This window comes from Colobus angolensis, unplaced genomic scaffold, assembly GCF_000951035.1.
Source record: "Colobus angolensis palliatus isolate OR3802 unplaced genomic scaffold, Cang.pa_1.0 Scaffold81, whole genome shotgun sequence".
NCBI classification, from domain to species: domain Eukaryota; kingdom Metazoa; phylum Chordata; class Mammalia; order Primates; family Cercopithecidae; genus Colobus; species Colobus angolensis.
In genome coordinates this window covers 11,477,472-11,492,280 of record NW_012121932.1, presented here as the reverse complement: position 1 = coordinate 11,492,280, position 14,809 = coordinate 11,477,472, and the positions used below count along the sequence as shown (strand labels likewise).

At 39.2% G+C, this 14,809-nt stretch overlaps 1 protein-coding gene across 2 annotated transcripts in view; it reads right to left on the bottom strand.

Moving 5' to 3' along the window:
- Positions 1–916: 916 nt before the first annotated feature.
- Positions 917–14,809, bottom strand: part of FBXO28 (F-box protein 28) — a 48,178-nt gene continuing 34,285 nt past the window's right edge. The window contains exons 4-5 of one of the 2 annotated variants that reach the window (XM_011929501.1): positions 9,329–9,524; positions 917–5,588 (exon numbers count right to left, since the gene is read on the bottom strand). In XM_011929501.1, the coding sequence (XP_011784891.1) occupies positions 5,194–5,588; positions 9,329–9,524 (591 nt within the window). In that variant the 3' untranslated portion in view covers positions 917–5,193. The remainder of the gene's footprint in view (positions 5,589–9,328; positions 9,525–14,809) is intronic. The other variant, XM_011929502.1, reaches the window with a different exon arrangement.

The window sequence follows — 14,809 nt, the reverse complement described above, 5'->3', positions numbered from 1 at the left end:
GGGGTAGCAGGTGTGAGCCACCGCACCGGGCCAGAAGGGGACTTTACACGTCAGTAGCCTCAGAGCACATCTACTGCCAGGACTTCCTCTGAGTTTAGATTACAGGTTCTGGAAGCCTTAAAAACATTCTCTTTCACTTGCACACCTAGGTGCAAGTTTAAGGTTACTTGCATAACCTTAAAAGTTGCCTCCACCAAGCCCAACGTTTTTTTTTTTTTTTTGAGATGCAGTCTCGCTCTGTCACCCAGGCTGGAGTACAATGGCATGATCTTGGCTCACAGCAACCTCCGCTTCCTGGGTTCAAGCAATTCTCCTGCGTCAGCCTCCCGAGGAGCTGGGATTAGAGGCACCTGCCACCACACCTGGCTAATTTTTGTATTTCTAGTAGAGATGAGGTTTCACCATGTTGGCCAGGCTGGTCTCGAACTCTTGACCTCGTGATCTGCCCACCTTGGCCTCCCAAAGTGCTAGGATTATAGGTGTGAGTCACTGTGCCCGGCCTAGCCCAGCTTTTTCTTGAGCTCAGTTCTACATACTACTGTTAGCATTAGTGATTTGGGCACTGACTGTTTCTAGTGGATGTGTGGGATGGTCTTGCTTATATTAAGTTCAGAGTCTCATTGTTCTCAGGTTTCTAGGATGTAGTATAGTGTAGTAGGAAGTTTATAAACTTCAGAGCTTATGGGTCAAATCCCACTTATGCCACTTACTTGCATACACTGTGGACACATTGTTTAGCACGAGTTCAACTTCCCCATGTAGAGTAAGACCTACTTTATAAGGTAGCTGTGAGGGCCACTGTAACATCTGTAAAACACACAGTACAGTGCTCCAAAAGACAGTAGCTATTAATATGGTATGTTAGCAATAGAGCTCCATATTCTTTTGTGGATGAAATACAAAGAAAACAAGTAGCACTGGTAACAACACATTTATTTATGTACCCTGTTGTGTGACCGGGAGGTGTTTTTCACTTTCCAATAATTGATTCAGTTATAACAATTAAAATTCCAGAAGGTAAACTAGTAATTTATTGTTGCCCATAAGCATAGGTAAACAGACATGGTACCACAATAAAGGAATCTTAAACACTTCTAACCTTTTGGAATAGGTTTGAATATGGACCAATATACTTTGCCAATGGACCTAACAGATTGCCAATATACTTCTAAAATGTCATAGTTCTCTTCAGACACAACAGAAGAAATCTGGATCTAATTTTTAAACCTCAGAAATTTAACCAAGATGATTAGGAAGATGCGAAAGGCCGGCAGTACTTAAGCCTGTCATATTTATCACCAATATAACTGTATTGCTATTAAAAGTAAAATCATGGTAGGGAGCAGCCAACTAATTGCTAGTCTCAGTTCATAGATTTAGTATTTTTTGAAAATAATTCACCTCAGATGGCAGGCTATACAAATTTAAAGTAGTCGTAACTTAACCTTTTGTGTACTAGTTAAAGCAATTCAGATAGATCCCAAGTCAAAGAACTGAATGGTGTTATCAAATTGGGTTTCATATCAGAAATCAGCCATTTCCAAACAGCTGCATCATATAGGACGCTTTCTTTCAGACTGCCTTTTATTCCTGGCTTCAAATATTACTCACAGTATATGTTTTTAGAGAGTTTGGTAAGTGTAACAAATGGGTACTCACTGGTAGAGCAGGATATAAGAATGTGCTGATCACCAAGTATGAGATTTATATTACATTAAATTAAAATTATATAATGTTGGAAATAGACAATATAGGGAGTTCCCAGATCCTAGAAATCATTATGGCTAAGGAAACAGAGAACTCAAGAAAGGAATCTACCTCCAAGAAACTAATTCAGTATAGTAAAATAGAATTAAGTGCCCTGTCTTAGGAAAAATTTATTAAGAATAAGGAACAACTGGGACATCATACATCATTTCTTTGGAGATTAAAGTGCAGGCTATGAAATGGCATATAAAATAATGCATAAAATAGTGCAATCTTAAGGTGCCATTATTTTTATTACACATAGCCTAGTTTTATGTCCATTTTCTCTCAATAATCCAGCTGTAGTGACACCTTTTAGCTTATTAATTTAGGCATTACTTACACTGTTTTACCCACCTTTGGGGCTACATAGAATATTTTAACATTTTTAACACGTAGAATAATTGCGCATACATCTTGAAACTACTAAATAGAGATTAAGGCAAGCCCCTGTAAAGTTCAGTACTCCAAAAAACGTGTTTTACAAAAAAATTGCTTCCCAAATCAGTGGCTTTTGACTGGATGATACCCCAATAGTCTTTAAAACTAAGTATAATGACTCTCAATACATTTGCATTTGCTCCATTATTTCCAGGTTCTGTACAGGAGTTTGAAAAACAACAGGTTCTATAACCTCAGAATCTGTGAAAACCAGGTAAGCCAAGTGCATGTGGGAGATAAGCAGAGGATCCAGCTGGGGTGGGGATAAGGCCAGCCCTTTTCATTTCTTAGGCACGCCTTTTCACATTGTTATCCATGTGTGTAGCGCTGTACCATAATACCTCCCTATGTGGGAATGACCCATTAACATGGAGATGTCTCCTCTGAAAAACAGCCAAGGAAGATGATGGGAATACTTCAAGAAATGTTGCACTAAGACAATGCAATATTAACAACACACAGCATTTAAATACCTGACTTAAAATGCAGGGCAGAATGGTTCTCTCAGGAGGTTAATTTACAGTTTTTCTGTAACATATGTCAGTTTCAGCTGATCAGAAAAATCTGCACTTTGTTGAACCTTAAATACCATTATGCTATCCATAAATAAGCATAACGGCTAATAACTGTCCTAATAACTGGTGAAGGCAACATCCTAACATGTTTTAGCTAAATAGCCTAAGATTTAAGATTTGAACAACCGAACGAACTGTAGTGCTTTATGCTCCTACTGCATGGAACATTCATGCATTAACAAGTACAACGAATTAGCTTTATGAATAGATGATTATAAGTGTATGCAATAGAAATTTGGATTTTGTAATAGAAAATTTACCTTCTAACAGTGTGACTACTTATTACGAAAGCCATATACACATGTTAACTAATGGAAGACTACACAGATGTTTAGGCTATCTAGATGTAGTTTAAAAAGAAATTCAGGAAACTTAATAGTTCATGAACAACCATTAAAGAAATAGTCTGGGGCTGTATCCCTTTGATGCATACGGATCACACTCTGTAAATCTGTAAACACATACTTTGATATGAAAAAAAAAGTCTTCCTGTGACCAGAAAAGCAGACTAGTAGAGGCCCAGGGTATTCCACCAGGCCTCCTCTAAAGATATAATATGGCTAAATACTCTGATTATAAAAATGAGAAGTGCTGAGAAAATAAGTTCCAGACGGGGACTTTTATGGATGACCTTGGCTGACAAATGTTTTTTGGAAATTGTTTTATTTTAAAATTACCTTCCCAACAAACCATGAAACACTTGGATGTTACTTTATGGTTTTTCATTGAAAACATACTACATTGTAAATGGAATTTCAAAGTCAGACATAGAATTGATGAAAAGCTAAGGACAATATTATGTAAGGACAATATTAAAAATGTATAGAAAAAGCTTCGTCTGGTGAGGTTAATTTAAAGGATGCACAGCCATGTCATGGTGGACGGATAGAAGGCGACAGCCTTGTGCTCTTATTCGACTAAGGCGTCTACCAAACCTTAGGGTTATACAGGCGCCAACCCCTGCCTGGAAAGGGACAGTTTTCTATATTACACCCAAATTTACTTTAAATAACTGAAGCCCAAGGCCACAGTTGTTTAACAGAACTTAACAGTCAAACGGCTACATAATTTAGTAAATTAAAATACAACTAAGACAGTGATAATTGAATGTCTCAAAAATATACAACTGGGGAAAATAACCACTGTACACAATTTGGAGGTTGTTAAAGTGACCACTTAGGAGGTTGAACAGTGCAAGACATGCTTTTCCAGTTACAAGCTCAAAACAGGAGTGCAAACAAAATTAAAGCTTTTGTTTAAAGTTGTAGAATAAGGAAAGCTTGAAACAAATATTAAAAAGCTTCCCTCAAGGTCATCCCCCAGAAATGATATAATGAAAATGCTTTTTCATGGTACAATTTTCCTCAATGAACTTTGCTGCAATGGCAAAACTGCATCCCACAAGTCGAGTCCCCTACTCACTCACATCTGATCAACTGAGCACATGGTGGTGAGCAAAGAGGAGTACTAACTCCCAGAGGTCCAATATTGATAGAAAGAGCCTTGGAATTCGGGGTTCTGCCTTAGCCAGTGTACCTGAACCCTACAGAGAACAGATAAAGCAATGGGCTTTAATAGTCTCTTGTTCCTATAAAACTGGAGGACAAATGGATGAATAATTCCCCCTCTAGAGGCAAGCTGTTGCGGTGGTTAAGCGCTTAAACTAAGACGCCGCTCTAAAAAGTGGAGAAGTATAGAGGTTTAAGAATACCAGTGCAAGAGCTTTTTAAGTGAGTTGATTAGGCAATGCATGCATCCATCCATGCAAATGTAGGACATGGCCCCCAAAGAGAACTGAAAACATGTATAACAGCTGGGTAAGTTTCTTGCCAGTAGTTTATAAAAATATATAGTCAATACTGTAGAGCCTCCTTCTATAGTCAATACTATGGAAGTCCATTTTAGTTACCCATTACTTCAATACCAAAAAGCATTAACTACTTTTCAGACATTCCAGACAAAGGTCACTTACAACAAAAAGACGACTTAAAAAAAAAAAAAAAAAGAACCAAGATAGTGTCCATTTAAAAAGTAGGTCTTTTCTTTCAAGTGAACAGGACATTTTCTGTATTAAACTTAACTTCTGTTTAGTCTGCCAAGACTGGGTTTAAGATCCTTATGTATGTGCATATATGCAGAAACAAATTAACTTACTTTCAACATTATCTGCACAGAAAAAAGTTAACTCCTCAAAACATGATAGAACAGGTCTGGTTAGTACAAATCTATTGCAAAGTAAAAAGATTCTGTGCATCAGTTCAATCAGGAGAAGCGGGAAAAGAATGTCCCAACCATAAGAGTTCAAGTTTAAGTTGTGTTCTGAAAGCCTAGAAGCTTAAGGGACACCGTGTTGCTCACAGTATCCTGATATACGTTAACTGCTTAAGCTACTAAGCTGCGTCTTCCTCTGGAACTAGAACCACATTCCAATTTACTTTCTATTCCGAAGACGTTTAGATTTCCTAAGAGAGTCTATGGCTTCTGTGGCCTTTTTTCGTTTCCGAGGAGACTCCTCATTCTGCCCAGACCCTGAGGAATTTCCTACAGCACTTTCCATTACTTCTCGTAGTTTGCGTTCTAGCTCTGCCAACCGTGCATTTTGTTCACCTATGATCTGGGTCTGCTCTAGCAGTTTCTGGTCCTGGTCTTGAAGCTGTTTTTGCTGTTCTTGCACTTTGGTGCGAAGCTCAGAAATTTCACGCCTGAGAACAGTCACGCCAGCACCATTTGTTTTAACCTGCTGCTGGAGTTTGGTAACCTCTTGTCTTGAAGGGTTTTGCTTGGAGAAGAGCTGCATTGTTGTTAGGGCTGCAGACGGTCCTGGAACTGTGGAGGAATAATTTAAAAGGGTCAGTCACTTAAAATGTTTCTCTACCAGTCTTACACTTATTTAAAAATGGAATACCCTTATTATGTCACTTCTGAGAATTTCTTCTTCTTTGCAATCCAGTTGGGCAATTGGGTTAATCATCATAATTTAACATCTTATTTTAACTATAAATGAGTTTAAATTCTGATTCTCCTGCTCATGTGGCAGTGTGTAGACTGCCAGGAAATGAAGAAGGGCATTTAATGGCATAAACTTGAGTTTAAAATATTGTAAAATATTTTCAGAATCTAGTAACAAAATACAAGCAGTAAAATTAGAAAATAATAATTTTTTTTTTTTTTTTTTTTTGAGATGGAGTCTCGCTCTGTCGCCCAGGCTGGAGTGCAGTGGCGCGATCTCGGCTCACTGCAAGCTCCTCCTCCCAGGTACATGCCATTCTCCTGCCTCAGCCTCCCGAGTAGCTGGGACTACAAGCGCCCGCCACCACACCCGGCTAATTTCTTTTTGTATTTTTCGTAGAGATGGGGTTTCACTGTGTAAGCCAGGATGGTTTGGATCTCCTGACCTCGTGATCCACCCACCTCAGCCTCCCAAAGTGCTGGGATTACAGATGTATTGAAGCACTGTGCCTGGCCAGAAAATAATTATTTTCTATCTAATTCACATAACAAATACACTTTCAAGTTAGAAGTACACACCTACAGGTTGCATGTTTCTAATCCAGAAATCTGAAATCCAAAATCTGAAACTTCTTGAGCACCAACATGATGCTCAAGGAAATGGCTCATTGGAGCATTTTGGATTGTGGGTATGTGGATAACAGACTGTGCAGCCAGTACATGTAATGCAAATATTCCAAAATCTGAAAAAAAGCTGAAATTTGAAACACTTCTGGTCCTAAGAAATTTGGATAAGGGATACTCAACCTGTATCGTGTTCTTAAGTTTACTCTGAACTTAAGTTATTTGCAAAGGCTTCAACTTTAGCCAAATGATAGGACTCCATTAAAGAGTGGGTTACATCATACATTACGATCACAAAGAATTCCTGGCATGGTGTAGGAGGGTCTTGGACCTATTCTTTCAGGAATAATTAGAATGTAACACAAGCATAAAAATAACGATTTTAAACAAAGAACCTACTTTCTTTTAACCTTATCTACTGAAGGTTTTCTAAAAGAACAAGAGGGGTCCATTCATACCCTAAACACATCATGTTAATCTTCTCCTTGCGCATCTAAATAACTGTATTTCCTTTATGGACGCATTCTTCTTTCCCTCTCTGCTTATCCATATCCAACTTCTACTTATTCACCAAGGCTTAAATCAATTCTTACCTCCTGTGATGTTTCCATCAGATCAGCCAGCACTGATCTACCTTAAAATTGTTTCTCTGCTCTCATTTGACATTTAATTGGACATTGCATTATTTGTTTTGCCTATGATAATTTAACTTCAAGACTGAGTGTATCTTACCTTTTGAAATAGTAAGATCCTTGAGAGCAGACACCATGTATTACACTTCCTTTTAGTCTCCACAGGACACAGTACAGTGCTGTGCGCATAATAGGTACTCAATATATAACAGATATATTAATGCTGAGATGTGTAGGCTTTATTACTCAATTACAGAGAGCCACTTGGTTGCCTCACTGAGTACTACAGGGAGCTAACTAATCTGAACAAAATAAAAAGTTCTACTAAATTCTTTCCTAATTAAAGTACTTGCCACAGTTGGGGATATTAAATAATTAAGTCTTTCAGTAGATAAAGGCACAAATCTCTAGGAGCCAATATACTTTTGCAAAAACAGTTATTTAGCGCAGATGAAGTGATACTGTTCAAAATAGCCTTATGAACCCTGTCTTTTAAAGTAGCAGCCGGGCATGGTGGCTCGTGCCTGTAAACCCAGCACTTTGGGAGGCCAAGGCAGGCGGATCACGAGGTCAGGAGTTCCAGACCAACAACCTACATGGTGAAATCCACCAACATGGTGAAATCCTGTTTCTACTAAAAAATACAAAAATTAGCCAGGCGTGGTGGTGTGCACCTGTAATCCCAGCTACTCAGGAGGCTGAGGCAGGAGAATTGCTTGAACCTGGGAGGTGGAGGTTGCAGTGATCAGAGATCACGCCATTGCATTCCAGCCTGGGTGACAGAGTGAGACTCCATCTCAAAATAAATAAATAAATAAATAAATAAATAAAAATAAAGTAGCAGCCAGACACTTTGGGGGCTGAAATAATTCACCAAATATTTCCTTGAAGAGTTTTTGGCATTTTATCTAGTATATTTGTTTTTTAAAAAAATGAATATTAATTCATCAGAAACAAAAAAAGTCCTCAAATTACAATGGTTCAAGTTAATGATTTTTTTTTTTTGAGACAGAGTCTCACTCTGTTGCCCAGGCTGGAGTGCAATGCCATGATCTTGGCTCACTACAACCTCCGCCTCTTGGGTTCAAGCGATTCGCATACCTCAGCCTCCCTAGTAGCTGGGACTACAGGCGTGAGCCACCACGCCCAGCCAACTTAATGATTTTTTGACTTTACGATGGTATGGAAGTGATAGACATTCAGTAGAAACTGTACCTCAGGTATCCACAGAATCATTCTGCTTTTCACTTTCAGTATAATAGAAAATTAATTCAGTAAATTACGCAAGGATGCTTTATCATAAAATATGTTTTGCTAGATAATTTTGCCCAACTGTAAGCTAATGTTAAGTGTTCTGAGCATGTTTAAGGTAGGTTAGGCTAAACTATGATGTTTGGTAGGTTCGTGTATTAAGTGCATTTTTTGACTTACAATATTTTCTACTTATGACGGGTTTATCAGGATGTAATCCCACTGTAAATTAAGGAGCATCTGTATGTAACTTTTCACCTGTAATTCTATTACTTTTTTTTTTTTTGAGACAGGGTCTCAAACCTCAGCCTCCTGAGTAGCTGGGGCCACAGGCATGCGCCACTAACACCCGGCTATTTTTAAAATTCTTTGTAGAGATGGGGGTTTCCCTATGTTTCCCGGGCTGGTCTTGAACTCCTGGGCTGAAGCAATCTTTCCCCCTCAGTCTCCCAAAGTGCTGGGACCACAGGCGTGGGCCACTGCACCTCGTCCAGCAATCCTATTTCTTTCTTTTTTTTTTTTTTTGAGATAAGAGTTCTGCTCTTGTTGCCCAGGCTGGAGTGCAATGGCGCGAATCTGGCTCACTACAACCTCTGCCTCCCCGGTTCAACTGATTCTTCTGCCTCAGCTTCCAGAGTAGCTGGGATTACAGGTGTGCGCCACCATACCCAGCAAATTTTTGTATTTTTAGTAGATATGGGTGTCACCATGTTGGCCAGGGTGGTCTCGAACTACTGACCTCAGTCAGGTGATCCACCCACCTCAGCCTCTCAAAGTGCTGGGATTACAGGTGTGTCCCACCGTGCCTGGCCGGGCCCAGCTATTCTATTTCTAATATGTTTATTGTAAGTCAATATGGATATGTGCAAAGATTTAGTCACAAGACTGCTCAGATTGTTCTTGAGTAAGTATTGAAAAGTTAGAAACAAGAAATGTGCCTAACTAGTGGATCAGTTGTATAAGTTATGGTTGATAATCCAATCTCATTAAAAATGATGCTGCCAATAAACAACTACTAACACAGAAAAGTTCAAGACACTTGATTAAGTGGAAAAAAACCAGAAACAAGTTACAAAATTATGTACAAACATGATTATAAAGTAGAGGTACCTGGAGGAGAGCCCATGAGTCTTCCAGAAACATCTGATCCTGGTAATTTCCTCTTTAAAATTGGAACAATCTTTTCATCAAAGTACTCCATTGCCATAGAGGATATATCCCTTAATTCTTGAAGTACTTCATGAGCTCGCTGAGGGGCTCTGGTAGAATTGACGTATCTCAACACGCGATAAATCTCATCAATCACCTAAAATAATGAATTCTCATTAGCATTTTAGGTTTTTCTTTTTTAATAAAGAAAATAGCTAAACAGGCAGAGAAGTAACTGCTTGTTCTGCAATGCCGGTAAAGACCTGTAGGGTGATTTAAGTGATGTACTGGCCACTGAAGAATATTGCTATTTGCAACACATGGCTTTTGGGCTTGTTACAGTCCTTTTTTTTTTGAGACGGAGTTTCGCTTGTTGCCCAAGCTGGAGTGCAGTGGTGCAATCTCAGCTCATTGCAACCTCTGCCTCTGGGGTTCAAGCAATTCTCTGCCTCAGTCTCCTGAGTAGCTGGGATAATAGGTGCCTGCCATCACGTGTGGCTAATTTTTTGTATTTTTAGTAGAGACGGGTTTCATGTTGTCCAGGTTGGTCTCAAACTCCTGACCTCAGAATCCACCCGCCTCGGCCTCCTAAAGTGCAGGGATTAAAGGCATGAGCCACTGCGCCCGGCCTGTTACAATACTTTATACTTGGCATTTATTAAACACCATTTATGTATCAGGTACTGTGTTGGGGCTGAGGAATCAGGATGAATCAAATAAAGCTCCTAACCCTGAAGGAAATCACAGTGTAACTGGGGAGATATGTGTGTACATAAGTGATACAAACAGATATACAAATTGCTATAGACACTAGAGGACTAAACTAAGAAATTAAATCCTGTATGGGAGCTAGGGTAGGGTTGGAGATTGCCCAAACCCATATGTTATTAATCCTCCAAACCTGAATCTGTTCCCCTAAGCTGCAGGGACTCAGCGTGATTTCTCTGCTCTTTTTAATACTGCCCCCATGTGCTCTATCCCTTTAAGTTTTGTTTCTCTGAGGCTTGTTATGGATTGGAATGAAGTCTTGTCACTTCCTGTCATCACCAAAAGGTAGCAGAAGATCCTTTTTTGTTTTAATGATAATTGTAATGGGGAGAACACCTAACTCTCTTGCTGAAATGGTTAAGTGAACCTTCCTCAGGCATTTATGCGTTTAGCTTTCATCCCCGTGAGGTTATAGGTTATCCTTAATTCTTCCCGTGGCTTCAGTATAGACCTAAAGATAAAATTCCTTTTTTTTTTTTTTTTTTAAAGACGAAGTCTCACTGTGTTGTCCAGGCTAGAGTGCAATGGCACGATCCTGGCTCACTGTCACCTCCAATCACAGGGTTCAAGTGATTCTCCTGCCTCAGCCTTTCAAGTAGCTGGGATTACAGGCATGCGCCACCATGCCTGGCTAATTTTATATTTTTAGTAGAGATGGGGTTTCACCATGTTGGCCAGGCTGGTCTTAAACTCCTGACTTCAGGTGATCCACCCTCCTCAGCCTCCCAAAGTGCTGGGATTACAGGTGTGAGCCACCATGCCCGACCTAAAATTCCTATTTCTAAAGACCCCAATCGGGATGACATCTATGGGCCCTTACCTCACAAGAACTGAGGGTTAATCAACCAAACCATTCTGTCACCAAAATCTCAAACCACCTGGCATCCCACATATTCCTCCCACTGCATTTATCTAGCTTGTTCCCAACTCAGATCAATCTTATAATCCACTTTCCCTTCTCCTTTATTTAGGCTGCTGAGCACAGCCAGAGAAACAATCTTGCAGAATAGTATCAGGACAAATTCATAGCCCTTCACATTTTCTAGACTCTCAGCATAATATGATGATCGTTGTTAGTGGAGCATGATGTTTGCTTAATAAATGTCAGCAAAATCTAACCTTAGGATGTGTCCTTATCATAAGCCTGAGAAGACATCACAGAAGAGGTCAGGTTTGTGGGTCTGGAGAACTGAACAGGAAATGGCTTGGGCTGAGGTGGTGTCCATAGGCAGATGCAGTGGGAGGTGAGATGTGCTGATTTTGAATTACATGGGACATGTAGGTGATATTTGCTAGCAGGTGGCTTGAGATACAGGTTGGGAGTTCAGAATTTTGGATGATGGCTGATTGCCAAGGGAGAAAACACATTTATTTCTGGCAATATTATATTATGAACTCACTTTAGAAGATAACACTTTTCCCCAATAAAAACTTACTGAACTACTATGTTAAGAACTATTACATACATATATATATAAAGAAATGAAAAATGGAGTACTTTCCCTTGGACTTACAATTTAATTATGTAAGCCTATCATAACTTGTAAGATAAACATTATTCAAGTATTAATTGAGTTCTTACTATGTACTTGTCACTTTTCAAAGTACTGGAGTAAAAAAACAGTAAATAAAGATGACAAGATTATCATTTTCATTAAGCTAAAGTAAACAAGAAAATAATTTAAAGGAGTGCCATATGGAAAAAAGAGGATAATGTGATAGTTTCTACCAGGAAAGGCAGGAATAACATGAGACAGGTGGTTGGGAAAGGATTCTTTGCCATTTGTAAGGTAAGACTGAATGATGAGGAAGAATTGATCGACTGAAGATATGGGGAGAAAAGTGATTCAGGTAGAAAGAGTAATGGCAGTGGCCCCAAGGTCAGTGTCAGCTTGGCTTGTTCAAGGAGTTCAAGGACTAGAAATAGACAAATTTTATATATACATGTATATATCCAAAGAGTAAATATTTGTGGAAGCTAGCTGATCAAGCTTTAAAAGTTATGTAATATATACATAATTAAGAGAGAGTTAATAAAATTAAAAATATAAGCCAAAGCAGAAAACCAGTATTTAAAGGGTCCTTCATACTGACCGATATTTATATACAGTGTTAGGATACTAACTGACCCACAGCAGTTTTGTGTTTATCAAAGTTTTACATATGGGTTATATATAGGAAAAGCAGCACAGTACTCCATAATTTTTTGAGACGGAGTTTCGCTCTTGTTGCCCAGGCTGGAAATGACCCCGTTATTGGCTCACTGTAACCTCCGCCTCCTGGGTTCAAGTGATTCTCCTGCCTCAGCCTCCCAAGTAGCTGGGATTACAGGCACCCGCCACTGTGCCCGGCTAATTTTTGTATTTTTAGTAGAGACGGGGTTTCACCATGTTGGCCAGGCTGGTCTCAAACTCCTGACCTCAGGTGATCCGCCTGCTTTGGCCTCCCAAAGGGCTGGGATTACAGGCGTAAGCCACTGCGCCTGGCCTTCCTTAATTTTTAAATGTTGTCCCCAAAGGCTAATATGTTGCATCTATAGATACAAACTGGACACCAGCCCTTTGAACTAAATCAAGTGCCCCACCGTTTTGCCCCAGGGCTTTTGTCCATTCGGATCCCTTTCCTGGAAAGCTGTCCTGGTGTATCTCCCTCACTTCAAATTCCTTAGTTATACATGAGGTCACAGTAACACTGTACTTTCTCAGAAGTCTTTTCTGAACCCTCCTCCAGTTTCAATCATGTTAACATCTTCATTCAACCCTTTATTCCCCTTCAGAATACACATTACAATTTGTAAGTACATCTTTTTGTTAATTTCTGTTTTCCCTATAATGTAGTAACTCTACAACAGAAGAGATCATACCATGTTTCACTGTTAGATCCCCAGAGCCTAGCAGTGTCTAGCACATGGCAGACACTCAATAAACAAGGGATAAAGGTAGTTAAGTATATTAATTGTTTAATATTAATTGATACATCTAAACAAAACTGTTTAAGGGCAAATGACAGGATTAAATTCAACATAAGAATTTGTTTTTTGGCCAGGCATGGTGGCTCATACCTACAGAGCCAGCACTTTGGGAGGCCGAGGTGGGAGGACTGACTGGGGACAGGAGTTTGAGACCAGCCTGGGCAACACTGCGAGTTGTCTCTACAAAAAATTAAAAAATTAGCTGTGCACAGTTGCACATGCCTATAGTCCCATGAGCTGTGATTAGCCCAGGTGACGGGGCTAGACTATCTCAAAAAAAAAAAAAAAAAATTACATGGTTTTTCAGACGTCAGATGATTATGTTTTGAACACAAAGGTCATAGTAAACAAGATTTCTATTGAGAGGGACTTGTAAAAATACATAACACTTAAAATGGTACTTATATGTTTAATAAAATACCCACGGCCTTATTAATACACCTCTAGATATTTTACATATATAAATACTGGTAGACAGAAGAATATAGTGTATTTGAGCCAGAATAGGACTGTTGTAATGGTATAGGCATGAATAAGACACAGATCCTATCCAGTGAAAGATGACTCTATGAAAGACCCATAAATAGCAAAGCAAAACTCAGACTGTAGTAAGTTCAATGTATAAGCAAAGTGCTGTATGAAAACAGAATAGAGATTAAGATCTGCTTGAGAGAACTGGGTAGGTCTAATGAAGGACATGGTAATGAAGAATAAGTAAAATTTCAACAGGTAAGGGAAGTCAGAGCAGGAGGAAGGTACACCTGACTAAACAAAGTGTGGAGTGGAGCACAGGGATGATGTGGATGGCTAGGTGATAGGATAGCAATTCAACAATTTTTTTTTTTTTTTGACTCGTTCTGTCACCTAGGCTGGAGTGCAGTGGCGCGATCTTGGCTCACTGCAAGCTCCGCCTCCCAGGTTCACGCCATTCTCCTGCCTCAGCCTCCTGAGTAGCTGGGACTACAGGCGCCCGCCACCTCGCCCGGCTAGTTTTTTTTGTATTTTTAGTAGAGACGGGGTTTCATTGTGTTAGCCAGGATGGTCTGAATCTCCTGACCTCGTGATCTGCCTGCCTTGGCCTCCCAAAGTGCTGGGATTACAGGTGTGAGCCACTGCACCCAGCAGCAATTCAACATTTATACAGTAGTTATGCAGTACTATCGTGTACCAAGCACTTATTCTAAGATGTTTCTTAAAAACATGCATTATACAATTAGTCCTTTTCCATGATCCTTATTCTTCAGAATAACTTTCATATCAAAATATCCTTCAGGGTTTGCTAACTGACAGTAAATTATTAGGTTGGTTCCAAAGTAACTGTGGTTTTGCCTATAAAAGTAATGTGAAAATACGTCTATAATTTGTGAAATATTATCTTTACTGTAGTCTTCTAAATATAGTATAAAAGCAAGTTAACTCTTTCCATTTGCCCCAGTCTTCCATTAAAAAAGAACATTTAACAATCTTACTGTATAGAGATTATTTTAGTGAAATGGGATAATCTGTGTTTTCAATAAAATTTAAAATAGTTTCTTTTCTTTATCCAAAAGCTTTAAGTAGAGGATAAGGTGAAGGAAAAAAATAAGGGAAGGAAAGTATGTGTGAGAACCATACTGCTTCTACCATTCAGTTTTAAGGGGCTGCCATGGCTTTAGAGCTATATATTAAGAAAGCACGATATTTAACAAATTTTCAAAACAATT